The sequence below is a fragment of the Drosophila gunungcola genome, assembly GCF_025200985.1.
Source record: "Drosophila gunungcola strain Sukarami chromosome 3L unlocalized genomic scaffold, Dgunungcola_SK_2 000005F, whole genome shotgun sequence".
In the NCBI taxonomy this organism is placed as follows: Eukaryota; Metazoa; Arthropoda; class Insecta; order Diptera; family Drosophilidae; genus Drosophila; species Drosophila gunungcola.
This window is the reverse complement of record NW_026453180.1, coordinates 1,088,558-1,114,225: the sequence shown is the minus strand read 5'-3', so window position 1 is coordinate 1,114,225 and position 25,668 is coordinate 1,088,558. Positions and strand designations below refer to the sequence as shown.

Sequence of the window (25,668 nt, the reverse complement as noted above, 5' to 3'; positions counted from 1 at the left end):
GAACCAGTTCGGTTTACATTAGAGGGGAATCCCATTAATTTAAAAAGTTTATTTGGCTTCAAGTGCAAATATACGTATGTACACCTAACTTAGCTATTTTGGGATAATACAATTTCAATAAATCTTGCGTTTTCAATTTAAATAAAGTTAGTTTAAACTGTAACTTATTAAAAATAAATTAAAGACATAAAAATATAAATAATTTTGTTCATTAGCTGTAAACTCCCATTAAATAAAAAAACGCTGTGAGTATGTTCCACTAAAATTGAATTTTAGCATGTTTTATTCAAAAAGAAAACATTTTAAACTGCAACTGAGGGGAATTCGGTAAATTTTGATGGAATACATTTAGTAAAATCGTCGAAACGTTTCAACACACATTCAAGTTTGGGATGCACACAAACATTTTAAAAACCAGTTACACGTTTAGTTTTCGCTTTAGCAAGTTGATAAAGTAGTTACATTTAGGACGGTTATACACATATGAAGAATGCAATTCTGGTAGGGTCACAAATATTAGTAGTTCACAACAGCGATTGGAAAAAGCTCAGAAAACATAGAGTTATGGCTAGGACTAGACTACGAGCTTTCAAATTTTTTCGTCCTAACTGCTTTACATGCGCTACGCTATCGATCTTGTTCCCAATGAAAAATCTAAATCTGCAAGCAAACCTCTTCGTCGTCGAGCTTTTTACTTAATTGACGCGCTTCAATAATGCACTCAGCTACCAACAACTCGACTAGTTCAACGCTACCTCTACTCTATGTACCTCTAGTTCTTCTAAATTTGTTCTCTTGTCTAGCAGTAAAAAGATTTGGAAAAAACCATTTTGTCTCTGTTTGTGTTTGATTAGTCTTAAAAATTGCTAATACTATTTCGCTACTTTCATCAAAATGCAACTTTGCCTTGCCCGTGCTCAACTACTATCGATAGTTTACATATACTTAACATGATCGTTCTTGTTTTCGTTCACTTTCCGTTTGCAATTCAATTCAACCGTTTCGAAAAAGTTTCGTATATAGTTTTGAACTGGAATTTAACACTACTTATGATGTCTTTGGCTTCTGTTTTTGTTTGCTTTGTATGCGTTCAACTCTTACAGCTAAAAAATGTAATTATCGTTAACATGTTTTCAACAGTTATGCTGCCTTTGGTTTTGGTTATACTTTTTTTGATTAAACATTCTTTGGTTTTTTGATTTTTTCGTATGTGAGTGTGAATATCAATTCGCTACAAAAGAGTTGCATTTGTAAAAAATTCAAGTCTAACGATTTGTTTCAATAAATTCCTTGTTCCAATCGCAGATCAATTGGAATCAGTTGGCTGATCTGATGTTTCTGGTTCTTGTTTTGTATTCAATTTATGAGTACCCTGTGTTTTTCAGTAGTTTTTATATTTAAAAGAATTACAGTACACGTTAAAGAGGCTCAAGTTAATAAAACTGTATGTCCTAAGTACAACATAATTTTGAATATTTACATTTAAACGTAAAATACAAAAAAAAAATTAATGAAGAACTTAATTTCAGTAATAGAGTCCTAATTTATTTATAAACCCAATCAATTAATTATATTTTACTTATTTCATAACGACCTGTAGTTTTAATTTCATAAGAAAATCCTTGTCTTTCTTTTATAATAAATCTTTTAACTAGGTACTGCACTTGACCAACTCATTGGGACTCAACTAAAGACCCTTAGAAAGCCAGCAGTTTTGTTTGGTTCCTTCTGCCAGGCAGATGGTTCAGCGATCTGGTTAACTAAAGTACTTGAGTCCCGCGATCAGCATGAATTTCTCAATAAATAACTCCGAATCCAGGACTGCAATGTGAGCCGCACGACCAATTAAAGTGTTGGCCGTATGAGGCAGGGCATGATGGACATCAAAGCGGGCTAAAGTCAGTTCCGGCCTGGCCAAAATCGGAGCGATTATATTGTGCACCATTTCCCTGGAAAAAATATGATTATACATTGGTAAAAGAATAACGTAGGCAGTTAAAAAAAATGGAATAGTAAAATTAAATATCTGACTATTGAATTCAATATTATATATTTAATATTAAAACTAAATTTTAAATCACAAATTGCATGATTTAGTATTAAAATATTTTAAGACATTTGGAAAAGACTAGATCGGAAATAGTTCCTTTTTGATTTAAATGCATTTTAAATTCAAATTTAATTTTCAGATTTTTTAATCAGTTTCAAAAATATTTACAAATATAAAATTTTATATTTAATAGTTACTTATTTATTTCTACTATTCCATTTTTTGTTTTTGTGTAGGGAGATTTTTAAAAAGTTTCTGCTGCCATAATCACCTGTAAATGGTGCCCAACGAAGAGCTATCCCTCATGGCTGCCTTGCAAAGTTCCAATCGGGCCGAATGAGCTGGAACATAGCGGTCCTGGCTAGAACCACAAAGCAGGATGTTCTTGAAATGATGCAGGGTGCTCCTTTGGCTCAGCCTGTAGAGGAAACAATTCCGCATGTCGGTGGTGTCACGCATGCAAAGCTGCAGCAGAGATCCGGACTTTTTCCACTTCTGCATGAACCACATTCCTACGGGCCAAAGTAATACATTGTGAGTAATTTAAGTAAGGTTCTTAGCTAATATAGACTTACCCATGTTGACCAATCCACTGGTGTTGTAGAGAGTGCCCAGATGAGGTCCCGACAGCGAGAGGAAGGTGTGCAGCCGCGGGAGCAGGGGTCTCATCTGGGGCCTGGCCAAGGCACTCCTCACTATGATCGTGCCCAATGAATGGGCCACAAATGAGATTCGAGCGGGATTCAAAGCGCAGCTATCGATATGGTAGAGTATCTCGGATACCAGCCTAAGTGACATACAATTAAAACAATTAAAAATATTAGAGGAAAAAGAAAAATTAAGCATTGCCTATTTAAGATACTAGGTCAGTTAGTAAAATACTAATGATACACATAAAATAAGACGTGGTATTTCTTAAATATAGTTGATTAAATAAAAAAGTATTTGAAGAATTCCATAAGGAATTAACTAAGCTATTTAATTTTTTTTTTATTTAATTATACAAATTTCATTACTATTGGAATTTTAATAAAAAAAACGTAATCACTTGCAATTTTTTCTCCAAAAGTAATGGATGTTGTTTTTCTTGCACTACCTTTTTCTTAAATTATTAAATGTTTTTGATTGAATTTGATTAGCAATAAATGAAATAAAATTTAAAAAAATTAATGAATTGTTTGCTCATTAACATTACTTTTTTCAAAAGTAAATCTTTTTTTCAGAACTCTGATCAATATTAACAGATTAAATCACCCAATAATATTTTTAAAATGTATCATATTTTTAAGATATTGTTAAACTTTATGAAAGGTATAAAACAAATATCATTCAGCTTACCGATCAGTCATGGTGTCAAAGTCGGAGAAGGTGTCGCCCTGATTCCTCTCGGACATGAGAAACTCGAGATTCACACCGGGCAGTCCCAGTTCCAGATAGGTGCGCACCAGCCGCAGATCCGCCGAATTGCCATCCAATCCGTGGACGCAGATGACCAGGTGCATGCCGTTGGGCGAAAATGCACGGTACTCGTCGCTGATGTAGAAGTAGGGCAGCTCCGAGGCCAGCTGCACGTAGTCGGAGTATATGTTGCCCTGGTATTTGATCTGCTTGCGGAACTCCTCGCGATACTTCTCGAATTCCAGTAGGGAGATGCTGGGAGGAGCCTCCTGAATGGCAGTTGAGGAGACAGTGGACGAAACATGCCCTTTTCGTTTGTGCTTGGCGAGGGTATTCGAAGCATGTCCCTGCTTGGTGGATCCTCTCACCTGGCCATTGGAGTTCTCCTTGTTCTCGTCCTGTTCGTGGTCCACATCGTTGCCATTGAGGGCATGCGATTTGCATTGGTGGTTCAGGGGATTTGGCAGATTCTGTGGCCTTTTTAGCTCCGCCAGACTATGAGATTTCAGTACGGGCTTATTGCTGAAAATGGCCGGCGTGGAGATGGGACGCAGTGACTCATAGATGTGGTACACGGGATTGTCGATGGCTCCCACTGGCTGGCGTTCCTTCAGCGGCGGCGGTGGTGGTGGCAGATGACAGGTGACCAATTTCGCAGCTTTTCCCGCAGGAGCAGGAGTAACCGGGGCCAAGGGAGCTGTGGGCGCTGGTTCTGGTGGCGGATCACGGAACTCATCGGGCGGCGGCGGAGCCTGCTCATCCTGCTCCTGGTCCTGCTCCTGATCCTGAAACTGCTGAGGAGGTGGCAGGCACACAGCATCCAATGGCTGCATGCCCTTCAAACTGGCTATATCGAAATCCGATTTGGATTTCTCGGCCGAGGCGGCAGTCTTGTGGCGATTCCTACGCGGCGGTGGCTCCATCTCCTCCACCTCCGTGGACTCGCCGTTGGGCAGGTGACGCAGTCTATCCAACTGGAATCGGGACCGCTCCCGCTTAACACTAACCGTCACCGATGAGATCTTCTTGTGCACTTCCGTTTGCTGGCGAGCGGGTGTACGACTTTGGCTGGACGATCCGGCTGCCTGTCTTTTCCGGGTCTTGTGGGGATGCTGCTGCTGTTGGAGTTGCTGCTGTTCCAGGACCTTTTGGAGGCGCAAACGCAACTGCTCACCATTCAGACGCGTCTCCATGGCCATGCCCATGCCCAGATTGAGTTGCGTGTGCCTTTGTCGATTGGTCAGACCCGTACTGGTGATGGTATCCGGACTGGAGATGGCCAGCGAGCTCCTCCGGCTGCTCACCCAGCCACTCTCCTCGCTCAGCGACGAGGTGGAGTTGCTCCGCTGACGCCTCACCTGCGAGTCGGAATCGAATTCCGGCGGCGGAGCTAGGTTCGGCAGGGATTCACTGAAGCCACTGGTGTTGGGGTCACTGCTGGTGGTGTTGTTGTTGCTCGTTCCATTGCCAGCACCCTCCAGGCGAAAGGGCACACTTGTGGAGCTGAGCATCTGCAGCTTCTGCACCATGTCGCTCTCGGAACTACTCGACTCCTTTCTCAATTGACCCTGTCGCAGCATCTCCTTGATGTCGGACACTCGCACCCGAGCAATCTCCACGGCACGGGGAATCTGCGAGGAGCTGCTCCTCGGCATGGTGGTATGCTGACTGGGCGGCGGTGGTGGATACGAGTTCCTCGGCGGCACCATGGACTTAGGCAGGGAATTGTAGCCATTGGTACACGGCTTTTCCTGCGCCGCTTGCTGGACCACCTGTTGCTGTGGCTTTGGAGGATTCAGCAGCTTGATCTCATGCAGGTAATCGAATTTGCCATATCTCTGGCGGAACTCGCAAATGTTTCGCATCAGATCATCGGCCTGGAGTCGCGGTAGAGTATGGTTATTACTCGTTGTAGTCGAGCTGGTGATCAAAGCCTCGCAGCCATCTAGCTGATCCAGGGACTTACTATGACGCGCCGGCACACTGGCATCCAGATCGAGATCCTCCAGCAAACCGGTGACCGAATGCCTGGACAAGTTGTGACGCAGTGCGGGTGCAGGCGTGGCAAGGGGCTCCTTACTGGGCGCAATGGTCAGACTGGCCTGGAGCACCTCACCGCCCAGGGCAAATCGCGGCGTGATCACACACTTGGCATGCGGATGAGCCGGACCCGAGCCATTGGTCATCTGCGGATAGTCGTAGTCGAAGTGGCAGGCCAGGCAGTCCTTAATGCCATTCAAGCTGCTGCTCGAGTGCGTCTTGTCCACCTTCTTCTTCGGGCCACCACCTACACCAACACCACCAGCAGCCACTGCTGTTATGGCCTCATCCAGCTGCGGATCACTGCCAGATCTGCGGCGGGCATAACCGCTGCCCGGGGTCACATAGCGATCCTCGAAGATCAAGGGCAAGGAGGAGGCATCGCCATCGATGGGTGTGCAGTGCACGGGAAGCGGCGGCAGGGATTGCAGATAGCGACTCCTCCTGGCCAGCTCCGCTATGGCCACATAGCCCTGGCAGCCCTGACCCAACGAGGCTGATCCCTGATGATCCTGTTGACCACCACCACCAGCTGCCGCCGCCGCATGACGCGGTTGCTCCAGCACAAAGAAGCCCTCGGCAAAGCGACGTACCCTGAGTATATGATGCTTCCGGGCCAGGAGAGTGTGCACCGCTGTGGAGGATCTGGAGGCCAGGAGCACACGACGCCACCAGAAAATGCTCTCCGCACACAGTTGGGCTATGTCAGAATTGGCCCTTATGGCAAAGTCCTCCTCCGCCTCCAGTTGCTTGGCCTGATCCAGCAGCAGTTGCAGCCTCTCCCCCGTGTCATTTTCCCTCAGAGGCGGCGAGCCAATCTGCGAGTTTATGCTCGGAGGTAACACTGTACTGAACTCGTTCAGAGTGGCCTTCAGCTGCTCAATGGCGCCTAGTAGCAAACAGCAAATCTCGCGATGAATTGCTCGCGATTGGAGGAGTCTGCCGGCGGGACCACCACTGCACTTGGTGGTGCCACCTATCTGGGGTCCAAAGAACACCGCTTCCAAGGGTCCCGGCGAGGTGTTCCCCCTGCAGCTCAACTTTCCTGCACTCCAAGGTTTCGAACTGCGCGGGGCACTGAAAAACAGAGATTTATATTTGTATTTAATAGATAAAAAGACACCCATTTCATATATCTACCATTTAAAAAACACATAATGAAAGGAGTTAGAGAAAAAGATGAAATCGCAGACGGACGGATACAGATACAGATACATAAAGCAGGCTTTCCTGGCCACAGAAACTACACTAAGTGGAGTACGGAATTTACACAGTTTTACGGATTTGGAGTTATCATGGGCGATCTTACCAGAATTTCATATACGAGAACATGCTTTTCCTGCAACCGCAACCAGTTTTCAGTGTTTGATCCATTATTAAGTGATTTTGATATGGTTTATATATTTGGGTTTATTTCGTTATCGTTGGAGCGCAAAAAATGAGATAAATGAATCGCAGGTTATAGAAAACAATAAATGGTTGACTTAAAACTGCAAGTAACTATTGGGAAATAAATGGAGTGTGTGGTGTCTACATTTTCTGAGGTGATGAAAAGATTACTAATAACCATTGTCTTCAAACCATATATTAAATTAATGCAAAATTGTTGAGCACAACAGAAAATGATTAATTGACAAAACTTTATGGACCAGCAAGGCAATGAAAAATTTTGTTAAACAATTTAATAATATAGGTGGCTTTTGTTAAAATTTTTTTGTAAAAAAAAATAACCAACAAAAATATTTATTTAATTCATTAAAAAAATTGCTAAAAAGTAAATCTTAAATATACATGAATGCATTACATAATTATTAAAAACTAACTTAAATAATTAAGTTCTCCAACACTTTAGAATTTTTTTGGTATCCCTTAAATTGAATCCAAACAAAAACTAAATCAAATGCACCTATAAAAATTGTCGAATAAGGATAAAAATAACCTCTTGAACAAAATTAAAAATATGTTTGATAATTGCAGGCCAAAAAACCTTAACAAATGTAATTATAAAGGGCATTTTAACTATTAAACTTTATAAGGGAACTCTTGAAGAAAGGTGACTAAAAGAAGAGGGGATGTTTTATTATTCCATAAACGTGAAAAGTTTTCATTGGAAAAACGCAAGAAAATCTTCCTGAAAAGATTTAATCCCGGACACCTTAAAGTTTATCCACCGAGAATCCGACTTTGAGCATGATTGGACCTCAGCCTGCCGAGATAATCAGGCAATTTACGGCTTCGCGCACGAGGACGAAGGAAGCGGGGATTGGGATTGGTGGGCTGTAATCGGGATAAGTATCTACCTTTTGGGGCGGTGGGGCCAAGGTCAACAAGGAATTGCGAGGCCCAATGAGATGATATTTTATTCATACGAAAGAGACAGCACTACGCGCGCTGAGTCAATTTCAAATTCCGTTTCTTATTTTGTGTGCCAAAGGATTTCGCAGCATGAGGACCTCAAATTGCTACTCCAACCGGAGATTGGGCTTCGAGAAATAGCAGAGGACTTGCACTCGAAAATTGCCGACAACTTTTGGCAATACAAAACAGATTAAAGAATTACTGGCTCAAGAAAAATGGTAAACTTTCGTCAAGGAAGTGGAGGGTATGAAAAACTTGTGCGGAATCAAAGTGACTCTGCAGTAAAGCATTCAGCCACGCCCCCTTGGGATCCTGTAACGCCTCTGCCGTCTTGTTAGCCGTGCAAGTTTCTGTGTGTTGTGTACTTTTTTTTTTTATCATCCTACTTTTCCCGGCAGGAGCTAAAGGACAATTGCATTGCTAGAGAGAGTCATTAAAATTTATGCCTCGACATTTTTTTTTTTATGTAATCTCTGCATTTTGTATGCACAGTGGGTTAAATAAAGGGCAATGAGGGGGAGGAGCAGCCTGTGTGCAATTTTAATGAGTTGGAAATGATTTGTGCGGGTAACTGGCCGCCAGTTGCCTACGAAATTCCCCTCCCCTGCTGATGCTGCAGTCCCCACGCAACAGGACACGATAAAAATAGGGGTCCTGCCACGCCCCCAACCCCACCGCCTCCCGCCCCATTCCACGGCCTCGCCCACGCAGCGGGTTCAATTTACTGTGAAAAATATGACTATATCAACGTTGACATTAGAGATCATGTTGTCATCTTCACTTTGCATCTGCTGCAATGCCTGTCATTTGAAACGCCTACGCTTATAAAAATAGTGCTACGATATTTTTTTTTAGATAACCACCTTTGATTGATAACCTACTTTGTAAATAAATACATATTTTTTTTTTACATTTCGGGCCTTGATCAAATTTTATGTTGGTAGTTTTCAATTACGTTTATACAATATATACATTTCTAACTGTCCAGTATTAAACATTTAAAAAAGTTTCTGCCAGTTTTAATTACTACTTTCTTATTATTAAGTTTCAAATTTGTCCTGCTGTTTTTAATAGTTATCGTATTAAATTCATATTTTTTATGTTGCATAAAATTAAAGAAATTATTTATTTTTTTTATCATAAGCAACTTTTTCTAAGCAACATAAGCAATTCTAAAGATAAAATGACAATTTTTTACAAATCACAGTATATGTATAATAAAATATTTTTTTCAGTGCATCGAGGCACATCTCCATTACTCACTTGATGTACGGCTGATGGAGGGCCACGAGGCTGGCATGGATGCCCACACTGATGGCCGCCAAGTGGAAGTAGTCGAACAGCACCGGCAGATGGTAATGAAGGCCACGTCCCGGATGGAAGTTCAGCTGCAGGTTCCTGGTGGAGGCCAGTGTCAATGTGGAGCCGCCGGATCCGGCGAAGCTGCCCAACCCACTGCCCAGCCCATTTCCATTGCCATTCATGCCGCTCGAGCCGTTCTGTTCGCCAAACCAAAGCTCCAACTGCAGCGAAAACTCGGCCCGTTCAATGGACTCCTTCAGGTGACGACTGTCAACTGCAAAAAAAAACAAGGGGAGGGGAACAAGAATGAATATCCGTCTTGAGGTTGAGTGAACTGCAAATTCCCGGGATAAATGCGGCAGAAAATCCAGCATGCAAACATACCATTCCATACCATACCATTCCATACCATACCACAAAAAACCCCCCCAGAAGTCGATTTCAATTCCGTCTTTGGCTTATTTGTTTTTCTATTGATTTTCGTTTAGCTCGGAATGGAATAGTGGCAAGTGGGTGGTACTGGATAGGTCGGCCACCTAAAACCTCCCAAACCGAAATGGGTTAATGTCCATGTAGTTGTGCATGCGACAAAGACAAATCAAAATTCTGCGAAGACCGCAAATCGTTGGCCGGAAAGCAAGCAAGTCGATGACTCAGGGAAATGTTGTCCTAGTTGCGAACACTTGTGTTTGGGAACACAATCAATTAGGTCTCATTGTCCATTCAAAGCAGATGTTCCAGTATCAAATATTTAAATGTTTATGTTACAAGTTGGCTTACAAAATATATGGGGCAAATTAGGGTTGAGGCTTTGAGAATTTGTTATATTTTGAGGCATCTAAAATAGTAAAAGCTGCATTAAATAAGTTTTGGGAGAACAATGTAACTTTTTTTTATTTCAACTGCAAATATTTCTTTAAATTCAATCCCATCATCTTGTTGTTTTATTCTTTAAAAAAACACAATGCAAGGATATTTCTAACTTAAACTTAAAGTAGCTACATTTTATGAATAAAAAACGAGTTTCTTTAAATCACCCCAAATGTAATTTATTTTATATTATCTAAAGTCATAACATACCTCTCTGTTTTTCTTTAAATATATAAACTTTTAAAAAGAGATTTAATAAAAGAATATTTTCATTTCATTTTTTATGTTAGAGAATTTGCTTTTATAAAGTCATAAAGTTGAAGAAAAATTTCATAAGTACCTCTTTTAAAAAATGTGGGCTCATAAGAAATACAAAGATTTATCTGCCCTTCTGGATGCTGATTTAATTATTGCATATTCAACAAGTAAGCTGATCTTAATCGGTTCCGCCCACCTTTTGGTATTTCATCAATACCGGCGATTATTCCAACTGCCACTCCATAATAGTAACCAATGTTACCATTGTTTTTCCCTTTCTACCTATGGCTTTCTAAAGCTCCATAATGCCCGCCCGTCTCGCTTCCGAGCTGAAAATGTTAATCAAATTCAATTTGCTCCACATGTCGATGGTGGTTTATGGGGCAGCCACTTAGGATTCCTCCGTGTGTGTGTGTGTGTGCATGGGGGTCATAAAATTCATTTGTTTTCATAAAAGAAGGGTTTATCCATTGCAGAAGCTAATAAAAAAAAGGAGCAGAGCCAGAAAGACCCCCAGGCTTCTCTTTTGCTTGTTGAGATTTGCTTGGGTCCGCCGCATCATTCATCACTCATCCGCCATGTGGTCCATGGTGACAATTGCTTTTGGCTGAAATAATTTAAACGGCGAGGCGAGGATTTCACAAGGGTCTCCTCCGCTGCTCGACACAGTTTATTTTATTGTCTGCGGTGCAGTAACCCACTCTGCGAACTATACGAGTATTCTGCGTGTGCGAAAGATAAATTGCACAGTTAGGAAAAGGCGGAAAATGTGGGAAAGTGGGCAGAAAGCGAAAACCCCTACAATCACACACATGCGAGACATCAACAACAGACTGAGAGCTGTCAACTGAAAAGTTACTTTTGTTTGCGGCTTTTTCTATATACATTTCCCGCCACCGCACAAACATGCTTGGGGAAACTTGTCCAAATGAATTAATCACTTTACTCAGCAGCCAAGTGGATGATGTTTCCATTGTTGTTGAAGGATGCGAAGGCGAGAAAACCAAAAAAAAAAAAAGCAAAGGGAAAAACAATAAGGACAAAGGACTTGGGAATAGCCAGCAACATCGAGGGGTTTTAGGCGTCCATCAAGTGCTCATCATTCTCGCACTTTTCCGAGAGCATATTTTCCAGCACCTTGCGCTCTTTTATTTCTTTACACAATACCCATTAATATTCGAATAAAAATATCTCTTTATATATATATCCAGCATTTCCATTTCTTGCCGGCGCGTGTGTACATATTTTCCTTGGGTTTTCTGCATTTCGTCAGCTTCTCATTCTCCACCTCTTGTTGTTGTGAAAATTAACTTTCAATTTGCTTTTTACCTCGCCTTTGTTTTTTTGCCATCTTAAATGTTTATGATGCTTTTTATGGCGTGTTTACCGTGTGTACAGAATATTTTTTTAATATAATATGATGGTTTTATAAATGTTTATGAAAGATATCATATTTGAGTGAATATGTTTGTAGAATTTTTTTATTATGAATTTATATAATTAGGGATTTTTTTTACCCCGTAAAATATTTAATTTGAAGTCTGATTTTCTTTTGATCATAATCTATACAATTTACTTTAATGTTTTGTAAATCTTTATAGTTGCTAGAAAATAATTTCTGGTTCTAATATTTTTTTATAATTGTATTTTTTATAACCACAAATTTCTATTTATCATTTTTAGGCCACTTTTAAATTAAATTTAAATAAAATGGAAAATAAATTTTAATGTAACGTAATTTTATTTTAATGACATTTTTTTTTGTATAACCATAAAATTTATTTTCATCTTTTTTAAGTCACTATTAATTCGATCATCTAGCAAGATTTTTTCCAAAATTGTTTGCATTAAATTCCACCATATACTTGGCCTTCTGTCTTGTGTGCAACGTCTTGGTTTTTTGTTAATAAAAAACTGGGTCAATGTGCGGGCCAAGTTTTTAGTTTGCTTGGCAAAGAGTTTCCTAAAAGGAGTTCCCAACTTGCCGTAATTGCATTGCAGCCAGGGCAGCAAAAATCCTTTTAGCTGCAGTCAGCAATAAATGCAATTAGGTGGAAATTTCCAATCTGAACTTTGTGTCCAGCCATACGTCCTCGTCTTCGACATCTGTCCCGTGTGGTCATCAACTCCACTCCACTCCTGATTCCATTCAGCATTCCATCCATTCCCCAAAGCTCTAAAGTTTTTTTTACTGGGCAGAGGAGAGCCAGAACTTTGTTCGGTCCCTGACAATTTGATTTATATTTCGAACAATCGAACAATAAACTCATTTCGGTTCTGAAAGTTTCGCTGCCCGCTGACTGGGCGAGTGATTTGGTGTCTGGTTACCCGCTCTGGGTCGCCTTTTTTCCCGGTTTGCCATTAAAATGCCACCAATGCGGCAATGGGGAATTCTCGACATTCTTGGCCCTCGCCAAAGTGCACATTTCTAGTTCAGCCTACTTGGCAAATTATCATGACACTGTTATAATTTAATTTACGATTTTTTAGTTGTTTAACCAATTGTCAGACATTTTTGAAAGTGATTTTCAGCATTGGGTTGCTTATATTAAATTAATTTTATTTTAGTAATTTAGTCAAAATATAAGTATTAAGGGTAGAAGCCCTGAGTTTATTTTAATCTTTTGCATTTAAATGGTGATTGATATGTTCTTTGTTTTGGCGAACTTATGTGTTTTCAATTAAAAAATAATTATAGAAACAAAAAATAAAAATTACAAAAATTTAATTTAAAAAAATATCTAAAAAATATATATAAAAAGTATTTGCTAATTGCTGCTGTTTTGCTTTGCTTTTTTTTTTTAAATACAGTTACCAAATCTAATTCTTTGTTTTTGAAGATTACTCTGGTTATGAATAAGTAAAACTTGATTTATGCAGTTCCAGCTAGAGATTGCAATGTTTGTCGACACGGTTGTTTTTGAATGAAAAACAAACACTACAATGCCAACAATGCGGAAGAACGTGATGCCTTTTCGCATTCTTGGCAAGCGGCTCCGGTGCTAGAAAGTGCAATTTATGCTCTAGCCTACTTGGCCGTTGGCCGTACTATTAAGAAAACACAAATCTTCGATTTAAAAAAAAAAAACAAAATAACTTTTCATTTGCCGGCAAAGGTTAGTCACCTTTTCCTAAAGAAATTGTGTTTTCTAATTTAGAAAATATATTGTTTTTTATTTAAGAAAGTAGCATTTTAAAGGTTTGTGTTTCATACTATGTTTAAGCAAATCGAAATAAACTTTTCAATGAAGATTAATTCAATAAATTTTTTCTTAAAGATTCAATTTAAATTTAAATTTTAAATAAACAAATTTGCCTTCGAACAAGTTCTTTATTTAAAGGCTATTCAAATTGAGGAATTCTTACTAAGTAAAAACGAAATTTTCGTTTTAGAGAGGTCTTCTATGATCAATTTTAAATATTTTCTTACACAAGAAAAATTTTTAAAATTTGTAAAATCATTTTTCTTAATATACTCACCTAGCAAATGGCTTCGAAAGTGGATGATGTCGCGCAGCGGAACCTCCTCGTTGCGGTAGAGTATCTGGAAGATACGCGAGGCGCCGCTGCCGTTGATAACCGAGGCGGAAGTGCAGCTGCCACCCGTGGGCGCCTCGTGGAGGCGTGGCACTTCCCCCGGCGACAACTGCTCCCCCCGCTCGCTGTCGCTGCTGCCATTTGCATGGAGGTCGGCGGCGGTGCCCCCGTTCGCGTGTCCGTTCTGTTTGCCGCTTCCGCTCGCTTCCGGAATGGTCGTCTCCACCTGCACGGGCAAACGGGGCGAAACACGCAGGCCACAGCGCACCTGGTAGAGTCTGGTTGAGTGGGCGGGAAAAATATTGCACAAATCCATTTAACTTAACATATTTTATCCAATGCTTAAAGGTATTCGCAATGTCAATCTACGATTTGAACAAGTCTCAGTGTTTGAAAGATAAATTTGGTTATACGCTTTCGCTTAAGATCTAAAAAAAGTTTTCAAAATTATTAAAGGCTATTTTAATTTGCAGACCATGGACAACAAAATATGTATTATGTTTACTAAGAGATAATAGAATGATATGGTAATATCTTTAACATATATTTTTACAAAGTCAGAAACAGGTCGTATGCGTAATGTGTTCAATTGGCACACTATAAATAATGTTTACTTTAAAATATTTAAAGACTATTTCAATTTGCAGACCCTTGAAAACAAATTTAATATACTACTTAAAAAGAGATAATATAATGATATATTTAATAAAATTTTTTCCTAATGCTTTTTCATAAAAGAAAACGCCGCCTAAACTTTGTATAATATTGATTAATATATATATTCCCTGTGTGTGGTATCGTATTTTCCCCATAATCCACTTGATGTCAAAACATTTAAAGATCAGAAATCCTCAATTCCCAGTAGTAGTGTCGGCCACTGACATCTCGGTCGTCAGCAGCTTCATTCGCAGTGACAGCCAAACAAAGGAAAATCATCGGAGAAAAACACATAAAAATCAGCCCAAGCCATTGCATTATTTTTTCCTTTTCATTCAACTGGCACTCGCACACGATTCGTATATTTGCGCACATTTCATGCGAGCTTCGTTTGGTGTTTTTTGTTTGTTGTTCCTATATGTATTTTTAAAACACGAGCTGTTTGCCCGGCGTTTTTTCGTTTTCTTCGAGAGCAGCAACAACAAATTGAAATCCCATAAACACTTGGCTGACAATTAGTAAGTGCTTCGGTCACTACACCCACTTTTTCCCCTATTTTTCCCTTTTCTGCCGTTGATTGGTTGGGCACTCTTTATTTGCTTATTGCACTGCATTCCCATTTTGTTTGCCCAACACTTCAAAGGTCTCTGTGTGTGTGGGTGGAAAATATACAATTTTATTTCAAATATTTTGTACCAATAGCTCTGTGTGCGATGACGCTATTGACCCGGATTTCTTCAATGTTTGCACATAATTAAGAAGTGCAACTCATCATCGTTTGCCTGGTACTAATTGCAGAAACTACAATTTAAAAACTTCAATAAACTCAAAGCTTACGACAGCATAAATGCCAAAACACAGGAAACAGGCAGTACATTTTGATGGGACTATTTTTATGGGGCACTCAAGAATTCATTGCAAACAAGAGAAGTACAAGAACAATTCGTTTTATGCTCTAAAAACTGGGCCAGGAAAATGTTCAGGATATTATCTCAAGCATTTAAAAGCGATTTGTTAGGAAACTGTTTGTATATTAGTTTTTTTTTCAGACATAAAAGCACCCACTAAACCTTAATATAAAATATTTTGTTATTTGTTTCTTAGCAAAGTCTGGGGAAATTTGTCCAAACTGTCAATTTGTTTTCTTTGACTTGTCCCTTTTAGGGCTTCAACTTTGACTAACGCATTTGCCCTGCTAATCCATCAATTTCCATGGCGTGCAAATAAAACTTTATTGGTATTTACTTTATTACTTTACGTTTCTTTGGATGAATACATCACTGAGTTTGAGTGCTTTTAAAACGTGGCGACAAACTCACCCGCGCTGAAACAAATCCACATTGAAGAACTTGTGCAGCTCCACGGAGAACTCGATGGTGGCCTGCAGGTCGCCCATGATTCCTTGACCGCCCAGGGGCTTCTCCTCCTCCTGGTACTCCTCCTACTCCTCCTCCTTTTGGTCGTCTCAAGTTGTTCCCAAGTTCATTGACTTCTTCCTGGCAGGCAGAAAAAAAATAAACACGTTTTTACTTTTATTTATGTTATTTGATTTTTTGTTGGCTCGGACTGCAGCGCCCACGGCAAAAGTGGCATTGCAGCGATGTGCCAAGTTCGATTGCCGTGCTCTCAATAAATTTATTGGCAACTATTGACAGCTTGGGCAATTGATTGCCCCGTAATTGTGCGACGAAACTGTGCCAAGTGGCCGATTTTTACCGAGCGCGCTTTACAGCCGCGGATGTGGGTTGCTTCCTATGCAGAGAAAAAATAGTACCTAAATTGTGTCTAAAAATATAGTTTTTTTTTACAAAAAGAAATAGGTCAAATTTGTTTTGTTGTCAAAATTTTAACAACTCTAAACGATGATTTTTTTTGTGTGACACAAACGCTTCTAAAATATTATATAAATGCCACCTAAAAAATCGGCGAGGTCAATAAATTTGAATTAAATGATCAAAATATAACTAAGAGTTTTGTAATAATATAGCATTATGAAAATAAATGCAAGAAAAGCCCATTAATAGGACGCTTTTTTTAGACTTTAGACTTTTTTAGACAAATTAAAACCAATTAATAATATATTTCAGGATTCAATGAAATTATTTTAAATACACAAAAGACTTTAACTAGTGAGTGAAAATACATGAATTACCGCCATTCTTATGATTTTCCCTTTGTGTAGCCGTCTTTTCTATGTGTGTTTGTGTGTCCTGAGGTTAGCGGGTCAGCCACAACAACAACAACGAAGTGAAACCAGAAATGTGGGAAGCACCGCCACGATGTCAGGCAAATGGGGCCAAAAGCGAAAGGAAGACAGCAACAACAACAACAACAACAACAACAACAACAACAACAACAACAACAACAACAACAACAACAATAACAACAACGACGACAACTTTTAATCGCCCGAACAACAAAAGCTCCTTTCCTTCATGGCGAAAAAAAACGAGAGGGAAAGTCAGTCAGTCAGTCGCCTGTGAAGCCCACGCCTACAATAACATTAATGTGCTGCAGTTAATGCCACCCCCACCACGCTTTTCCACCCACTTTTGGGTGACCTCGCTTGCTGTTGACACAATGGAAGCGAGGCAAGAAACAGAAAAGTGCTGCCGCTGCTGCTTCTGATGAAAGAGTTCTCCGTGTGGATTTTTAAGGATGGCCTGGCAAAGGGAACATGTCTGTTTTCCACCCACAATGTCTGTCTGTTGTTCGCCTCATTGTCAATGTGGGTTAACCTAAGTGAGCCAAGAGGTGGGTGGTGTGGGTGGTTGTTACACTACGATTCGCAACATTATGGAAAATTGAGATAATCAATCATTCTGTCCAATAATTATATAACTTTAACAATTTGGTGGCACATTACGGATGATGTTTGGAATTCCTAAAACATCATTATCGCAGTCTTTAAAATCAGCTTACTTTCACATTGACTTTTATAAAAGCCTTAAATTTAGTAATCGCTATATGTACCAATTTGTTTATAGATTGTTTGACAGCTTAATACTTGGTTTATAATAAAATAGATTTACTTATTATTCATACGAGTTCATAATTAACTTTTTAAAAACCTTTTTTTGTTGAAAAACAAATTTAAAATCATCAATAAGAAAATCGTTTAATCTTCTTTATACTTTTGGCTTTTACACATTTGGTAGCTTGCTAGGGATATTATTTTAAAAACTATTTTATAAAAATTTTAACAATGATCCATCTTTGTTTCAAGTGGTAAGAAGACAGCTTAGAAACATTTCCTCTCTAGAATCGTCTCTATTGTTCTCCAATTTAGAGCTTTACCAACTTTATATCTGGACTAAAGTGACGCTGACTTATAGTTGCTAACCGCACTGTTCGTCTGCTGCAGCCTGGCAAGTGAAAGTGATGATGCCATTTGTTAGCAAAGTCCTTAAACCGATCCCGTTTCCCCCTGCCATCCTTGGTGTCCCATGATGTATGGGCAAATGTTGTCGCTACATTTTGACTTACTTTGTCATTAAGTGTGCGCCCGGCCAATTACTCTCTTTTCGCTTGACAAATATTTGTGTTCATGAATTTGAAATGTTCTATGAAGTCTGCGGATTTTCGGCTTTGGCTTTTCGAAATTAAAAGCAAATTTGCTTGTTAGTTTTCATCCCGCACAAATACAGACGAGCGTTTCCAAATGCTTCCTTAACTTTGGCACATTACTCATACGCCGTGTTGTCTGAGTATAAAGCGAATGAAACGAAATGAAAAAAGTGCAAAAAACAACTCTGAGAGTTAAGGGAGGAAACTAGGTCATCGCCAAAGTTCACGCAAAAAAACGAATTGAGAATAAAGTGCCAACAATGAGTGCACAAAGAATGAGAAATATATAGAACGGGAAGCGGAAACTTTTTAAAAGCTCAACCAAAACACATTTGTGCACTGGATAAAGTGGATTGGGGGCAGGAAGTGAAATTTCAGTGGATTAACAATGGCAAAGCCGAAACATAATGAGCATTATTTTTTGGCCAACTTAGGCGACCACAAAGACCAAATGCATTAAACAAGTTTCTAACTGAAAACCGCGAAAACTACCATAAAGTTGAATTTAGGCTAAAGTTTCGCTGCTTCGCTAAACTGAAACAATAATAAACGGAATGAGCTGCGAACTATTTTAGAGACCACCGAAAAGTACGCCATAAAAATAAAGCTACAAAAGCCACTTGAGTCACTTATCGAAACAAAAGCCAGGCCAAACAATCAGTTGCCAACAAATACACAAAGACAAAGACATAAGCCTGGTATTTCCGATCTTTCCCAACCCAACTAAAACCAACCAAAACCAAACCAAACCAAACCAAACGAAACTGTCGATGACAACGGCCCCATAAACGGGAGAAATCAAATCGTTCGTGCTTATCATCGTAATGATTATCCCTAATGTTCCTGGGCGGGCGAAGAAAGGACTTCCGCGAGAAGGAAATGAGTGGGGAAGGGACTTTCTGGCTATCTGCTAAAGTGAGCCCACTACGTGTGCCCTAAATTATCGTTGTCTGGCCCAAGTCCAAAAATGGCAGGAAAAATAGGGAGAAGCGGAGGACCAATGGGCCAGTCAATGGCAGACAAACGAGGGTTGGTTCGCTTTTCCTTTCCATTCCTCCCAGATGAAGATAAGTTGGTGACCCCGACACGTTCTGTTTTTTTACGTCTTCCCCTTCATCCTCACCCACCCCCTGCACTTATTTTGATAAATACTATATAGTAGATATATAGGGGGCGTTTATACATAAAACATGGCGTGTGAATGTGTTAATGTCTAAGGTCGTCGTGGCCTGTTGATGAATGGAAAAGCTTTCATGTTCATATTTCAATTTAATGCCACAGGCCGGCCGCATTTCCTTTTGGGCCTCTTTTTTGTTTTTGACCCGGTCTCAAGGCCATAAATTCAATTAATTTCCTCTTCAAGTCTGACTTTATGATTGTGAAAAATTAATTAAAATATTTTGTTTAGCTTCAGACGTTGCCCGGTGACCAAAAAAGGTCCTTTAAAAATTAATAGGTTCTCAGTTTCATTTATTAACAATTTATATTGCCTACTTGTTAGCGCTTAGCTTCCAAACTTCCAAACTTCGATACTAAGCAAATTAAGTTTATCCAATTTGGAGGTTTAAGCGTGATGTTACTGGCATGCAATTTGAAACTCAGAAAAAGTATACTTTTTGCTGATTGTTATCTCAGTTGCCTCGAAACGTTGGAGCAAAAGCTCTTTCACTTTGGTTGGCCGACAACTTTTCGGTTACCTTCATCCCATTCCCATGACAACTTCCTCGGCAGTCAGACTGAGCCGGAAATAGGCAATTTCATGTCAGACAATTTCAACGACCGATTTGTTTGCCTTGCTGGCGAATTCCAGCCAGAAACATGTGTTTTTCCATTAAATTATTCATCAAATCGCAAAGCTAACCAGGCTGGGCTCTAACTCTGCTCTACACATCTCTGCCCAGGCATCTCATAAAAAATGCCCTCGAGTGCCGACTTCGTCGCCGTCCATGAGCATGAAAATTATTTTCCCTGGCCTTCAAACCTTTTTTTCCTTCTATTGTGCACAACAAAGCAAGAGGAAATGCTCTTGTAGAGAGTGAAGACTTGTTGGTTATCTTGTAAAAAAAAATAGTTTTAATATTTGTAATATTTTTAATACCTATTCAATAAAAAAGAGAAATTACTAACAAGTTTTTGTAAAACGCCTAATAAAAATCTTATTTGGGGCCCAAAAATTGTTAACAAGCGGTTATAAATGATTAAAAGCCCAATATACCCCTAGAATCAACCAGTAAGGGATACAAAAATTGCCAACAGTTGCAGCTGTTGGCGGGTACAAAAAACGGGTAAAGAAGGCAAAGAATGAGGTGCTCGGTCTGGGGTATCTTGGCCAAGTGCATCGCGTGCCCGGGGAAGAAGCCAGGGGCGCTCGGGCGGGCCACTTGCTCACGTTCATGTGTCGAGGCCCAAATGGGGCTGAGGTCCAAAGTCGGAGGGGCAAGCAATATAAAGGGCGCGCCGAACAACTCAAGTGCGCAGCCAAGAATAACAAAAGAACAAGACCCCAAGCCAAGAGCAATGGCAGCGGAAAAGTTAGGCAAAAGCAACCGCCTAACTGGTCTGGGGTCTGGGAAACACGGCTTGTGGCGAGTGCAGGCAAGTGCAAGGAATTGGTCAACATTTGTACGGTTTATACGGGCCTCTCACATTACACGTGGAAAAAGTTGCAGCGGAAAATGGATGGAAGGCGATTGTACCGCCGCCAGGGCTACAAATCGTGTGAAGATATCTTGTGGCCCATCAAATGGAATTGAAGTGAAGGAAGCACGAACGAATGAAAGATTGCGCAGAGGCTCAAAGACCATAGTGACATGAAATGAAAATGAAAAAAAGGAAAATGAAAATGAAAAGATCAAGAAAATGTAGAAGATCCAGAAAAGATGACAAACTTAACGAGATACCTTTAGAATGGAAGTGTATGTAATTTTCTGTGCCGATAAGAGAAAGAAAGAAATGATAGCGGTACTAGATATAACACTGGAATATTTTAAATTGCAAGTATCACTTTATGTTTAAAATATCTCTAAGGTGAACTTCGAGACTATTAATATTTTGATTATTTTTTAATTTTATAATAATAACAATCAAAACACAGAAAAGAATATTAATAAGCTAAGAAAACCGAAGAATAAATTTGAGTATTATTTCATAATATAAAAATAAGTTTGTGGACTATTTAATGGTGTGAGCTTCCTTACTTATATTATTTTTTAAATTATAATATTTTAAGTAATAATTGAATAACAGACTAAGAATATAAATGAGCTTAAAAGCATGAGTATTATATAGTTGTAAATATAATTTGATGATTAAAAAAAACTTGATTGTCTATTCAATAATGTGACCTTAGATAATAAAATTATTTTTTAAATTATAGCATTTTTAATAACAATCAAATCACAGAATTTTATAAAATCTGGTTTACCAAAAGTATACAATTTAAAAAACTTTTGAACTACTATAATTAACAAAATATGTTGTTCGACTTAAGCTAAGCTCTTTATAAATATCTTTAACGAAAAAACCCATATATTCAAGTGGGCTGAAAGCAGAAGCCATTAATTGGAATAATGGCAAAGAATAGGAAACTTAAGCCCAGCTTCATTAAAATTTACAGAAAGGCCAGGAGCAAAAAAGGGAAAATTGAGAGCCTTTTCCAGGATTAAAATAAAGAGAAATAAAATACGGAAACCTGAGATTCGAGAACGTGGCACTAAAAATACATAAAAATTCTACAGCATGGCTGGGATAATTAAATCAAATTAATTATTTATCAAACCATGAGGGCTGCTGCAACTAGTACGCTACATCATAATTTGCTCAACTTTCTGCAGCACTTCCGAGCATGCATGATGCATGGCTAGTGCCCCGCCCACCGGATGACTTAATTATATGCATCGAGCTCCGAGCACCGAACACCGAGCACCGAGCACCCACGTCCTTTGGCTCCCCTCTTGATGAAGGACCCTCTCCCACTTGGTTAACTCCAACAAAGCTCAACGAGTTGAGCATTGTGTAGAGCGAGCGGAGAGAAAGCACGAGCATGTGAGCACCTGGAGGACTGTGGACTGAAGGACCTGAAGGACCTCCGGGGTCTGGACTCTCTAATGAAAATGGAAACTTGAATTGGCAGCAGACCGAATCGTCGGAGGCGGGGGAACTCGCGGCTGGGGGCGTGGAAAAATTGAATTGAGCCTTTTTATGCGACCAGGACCAGACTGACGATGGATGGGGCTGGAGACGGAACAGGATATTTCATTACATTTAAGCATGCATGACTGAATGGGAGGATTCGGTGGGTGGCGTAGATAGGGTAACGCCCACGTGGAAAAAATGGTAACATTGTTGAAATGTGCAAATATTGGCTCAAGTGACGGCAATAAAAGAGTCAACCCCGGAAAGTCGCTTGTCCTTGCCAAAAGCCCTCGAGCACCTGAGGGTTATCCTTTTTATTTAGTACCTGATATCGAGACGATATTGGGTATATTTAATGCCTCAAGTGTATGCTTCTTTTATGTTTTCTTTTATAATAGAAATATAAGGAACAAATATTGGGGAAACCAAAAAAACTCTTTATAAAGATGTGTAAAAGTATTTAATTTTGATTTGGCAAGCCGATGGTTTTTTTTCTTAGATACAATTTTTTTTTGCAGCATTTAAAATCATTTTTTCGGTACCTCCTATATATTGCATTATAAAATATATATTGCATTGAGATACATATTCTATGAGGATGGATTTTATTTTTAAGCTATCTCATAGCTATGAAATATTTATTTAACACTTTTAGATCTCTTTTAAGGCTATTTTAACTATTTTTTCTGGTTAAAATATCTTATTTTATGAGGCTGGTGGTACCCGAAGTTAAAAGCGTTAGGATCTTAAGTATGAAATACAGGAAAAGGGTGCCTTCCAGTCTCAATCCTATATTTATTGCAAACCCATCACGTCACCTGGCCTTTCAGCAATTGATGTCCCTTTAGTGTTATCCCAACTTTAACCTTAAAAGCTCACGATTGTCGACAGCAATTTCAATTTCCCCATGATTGACAGCCCGTATCCAGACCGTGAGTACGCCCCCCTTTTTGCATAATTGCATACCTGGCTGGGCAATATTTTTGGTATGCTATTCCGATGTGCATATAAATATATGTTTTTTCAGAGCGGTCATGTCATAGATCTCGCCAGGAAGAGGCACTTAACCCCTGGCTGCCAACTGTGCCTGTCACAGCCTCAAATGTTCGTGTGTCGGCTGCGGTTTGGTGCGGTTCAGTTCAGTTGGGTTGAGTTGAGTTGCGTTATGTTATGTTGGGTTTTCCTTCTTTTTTTTTTTTTGCGACGAGCTGCTTTGCGTTATGCGGCAGTTAACTGTGTCGTGACATGTGGCAAGCATAAAAGAACCGTAAAATGTCATGTTTGTTGTGGGCCGAAACATGACGTGAAGTGGTCGAGTTGGAATATATGGTTTAGTAAGTATAGGAGGGTGACGACTCCCACAGTTGGCCGACATGTGACTCACGCATTTGCCAAAAGGTCGGAAACAATAGGTGGGTGGGCTAATAGGTGGCCGTGTGTCAAGACATAGCCAAATTACAATAGGCACGCAGCGAGGAAACAAGAGAACCACAAGAAATTTCGCACGGCGGTAAGGATTTTTTAATAAAGTCGCAACTCGAGTCGAGTTGGGTTAGTCATGCAAAGGGATATGGGATAAACAAGGGACCTGTGCTCCTTAATTAATCGATTTTTCATTTACCTTTAAAAGCTGTATACATTCTAAATACAAGTTTAATGTGAAGATATATATTTAGTGACTTCAACAAGGATCGTCATGCAGCGTTATTTGGGATAAACAAAGGACCTATGCTCCTTAATTACTTGATTTTTCACGTACCTTAAAGGTACATAGAGTTTACTAAATATTAAACAATTAACTAATTTTGTAAGTATACAAGTATTTAATTATAATTCTCAGCATTTAATTAAGTTAATTATCTAATTTAAATCCTGATTTATGGCTTTTAAATCGTTAGCAGTTAATTAAATTTGTAGCACAGTGTTAGGCGCAGTTGTTACACGCATTGAGAGTCCTCTTTAGTCCTTTTTCTGTTGACCATCAAATTTGCGAGCAAATGTCCCGTTCTGCCGTCCCATCGCGAACCATCCGAAATTCGTTTTAATTAAATGCATCATAAATTCTCGCACATTTCAACTAGCTGAGGGTTTGTCACCCGAAAAAAAGGTTCCGCCGAATCGCACTTGTCACTCAGTTTTGAACACTTTTTCATTTCATCGCTTGATTCACTTTTCTCTCTGGTGGGATTTTCGTTTGTTTTTTCGTTTTATTTGCGGAGGTTTTTGCCCTACAATCGACGATGCCGATTTTTTGTCGCTCATTTTGTGTGGCCATGAAAAACGGAACATTTATTTATACATTTTTGCGTTTGCTCTGCGGGGCTTTTGCGTATGAAATGTTTTTGCAATTTAAAAATAATTAACCCAACGAAAATGTTGTTTGTTTCAAAGAATAACATGTAAATGCGGGAATGCAATATTAATATGTTGTGGGTGAATATAAAAATATCAAAATAAAGAAAATATCAAGAATTTAACTATTGAAATATAAATATTATAAAAACTTCAGAATGGTTTTAATAACTCATAAAGCTCACCCCCTTTGGACTTCAATATATTTGTGTCCCAATAAGAATGTCAAAGAACTTTGTTGGGAATTTACGAATTGTTTGGCCTTTTTGGAGCCCCTAAATTCGATGGGAATTTAAAAACGTGGTGTCCTTTTTGGGAGCCCTAAATTTAGGTGCAGCAGAGTGGGCCCATTGAATTAATTAGGCTGCGACAACGACGAGCAGAGCACTTTAAGCGAGGGCGGTCAAGTGGTGGGAGTGGCACTCACACACACACACACACACACATACACACACACTCGCGCCAAGCATTTTGCCCTAATTTTACTTTCTGCGATGCGATGTTATCAGGACACACACACTTTTGGGGCAAAAAGGAGCAAGCCGAAGAGATAGCGACCACTCACACACAAAACGCTCTCTCTTTTTATTTTTTTAAACCATGCCGATGTCATAATTTACGCACTTCTTCATCTGCCTCCGGATTATTTGCCCTGCCCGGTAGACATTTTCCGATCCCCGTTCGCTCCTGCTTTTCCGGCTAATGAAATTAGAGTGCAAAAACCGAAAAACCACAGGAACCGAGTGTTACAACGAACGCAACTATTATGATATTTTTATTCTTTGCATTCGGTTCGTGTGTTCGCAACGTGTTCGAGAATTTCCACCGCTCAACGCACGTCCGTACCGGGAAAATGTCTACAGCCAACTGACAGAGACGCTTCGCCCTGCGCCGGAAAATGCTCATTTTCACAGCGAGAACTGGGAGTCCAAAGGAGATTGAGAATCGGAGAATCTGAGAATGAGCATCGAGCACGGAGAACGCACCACGGAATGCGTTGTCGGACAAATTGTTCTTCGTGCTCTTGGCCGTGTTTTTTTGTTGGCCATCAGCTAAATTCAATTTCCTTTTATAATCGGTAAGAGAAAAAAGGTAAAGAGAATGGATTTCTTCAAAGCACTTTCTCTTTGGAAAGATTGAAAAAG

The 25,668-nt window shown here is 39.6% G+C and overlaps 1 protein-coding gene across 2 annotated transcripts; it reads right to left on the bottom strand.

The window, feature by feature from the left end:
• Positions 1–250: 250 nt before the first annotated feature.
• On the bottom strand, positions 251–25,395 carry LOC128258984 (uncharacterized). 2 transcript variants are annotated; one of them, XM_052991041.1, is made up of 9 exons: positions 25,148–25,395; positions 15,790–15,966; positions 13,757–14,091; positions 9,110–9,422; positions 6,798–6,827; positions 3,389–6,565; positions 2,626–2,837; positions 2,322–2,562; positions 251–1,949 (listed from the first exon to the last, which is right to left on the bottom strand). In XM_052991041.1, the coding sequence occupies exons 2-9, from the start codon at positions 15,864–15,866 to the stop codon at positions 1,757–1,759; spliced, it is 4,578 nt and encodes a 1,525-aa protein (XP_052847001.1). In that variant the 5' UTR covers positions 15,867–15,966; positions 25,148–25,395; the 3' UTR covers positions 251–1,756. The 2 variants fall into 2 exon arrangements, with proteins under 2 accessions (XP_052847001.1, XP_052847002.1); XM_052991042.1 differs by lacking the exon at positions 6,798–6,827.
• Positions 25,396–25,668: the final 273 nt, after the last annotated feature.

What these genes read in the sequence shown, in the direction of transcription:
- LOC128258984 (XM_052991041.1), bottom strand. Translation starts at nt 15,866, where the DNA reads ATGGGCGACCTGCAGGCCACCATCGAGTTCTCCGTGGAGCTGCACAAG. An exon ending in CTCCATCAGCCGTACATCAA is followed by an intron (nt 6,828 to 9,109) that starts GTGAGTAATGGA and finishes TTGCGGTTGCAG; the next exon opens with GAAAAGCATGTTCTCGTATA. An exon ending in TCGTTGGGCACCATTTACAG is followed by an intron (nt 1,950 to 2,321) that starts GTGATTATGGCA and finishes TATTTTTTCCAG; the next exon opens with GGAAATGGTGCACAATATAA.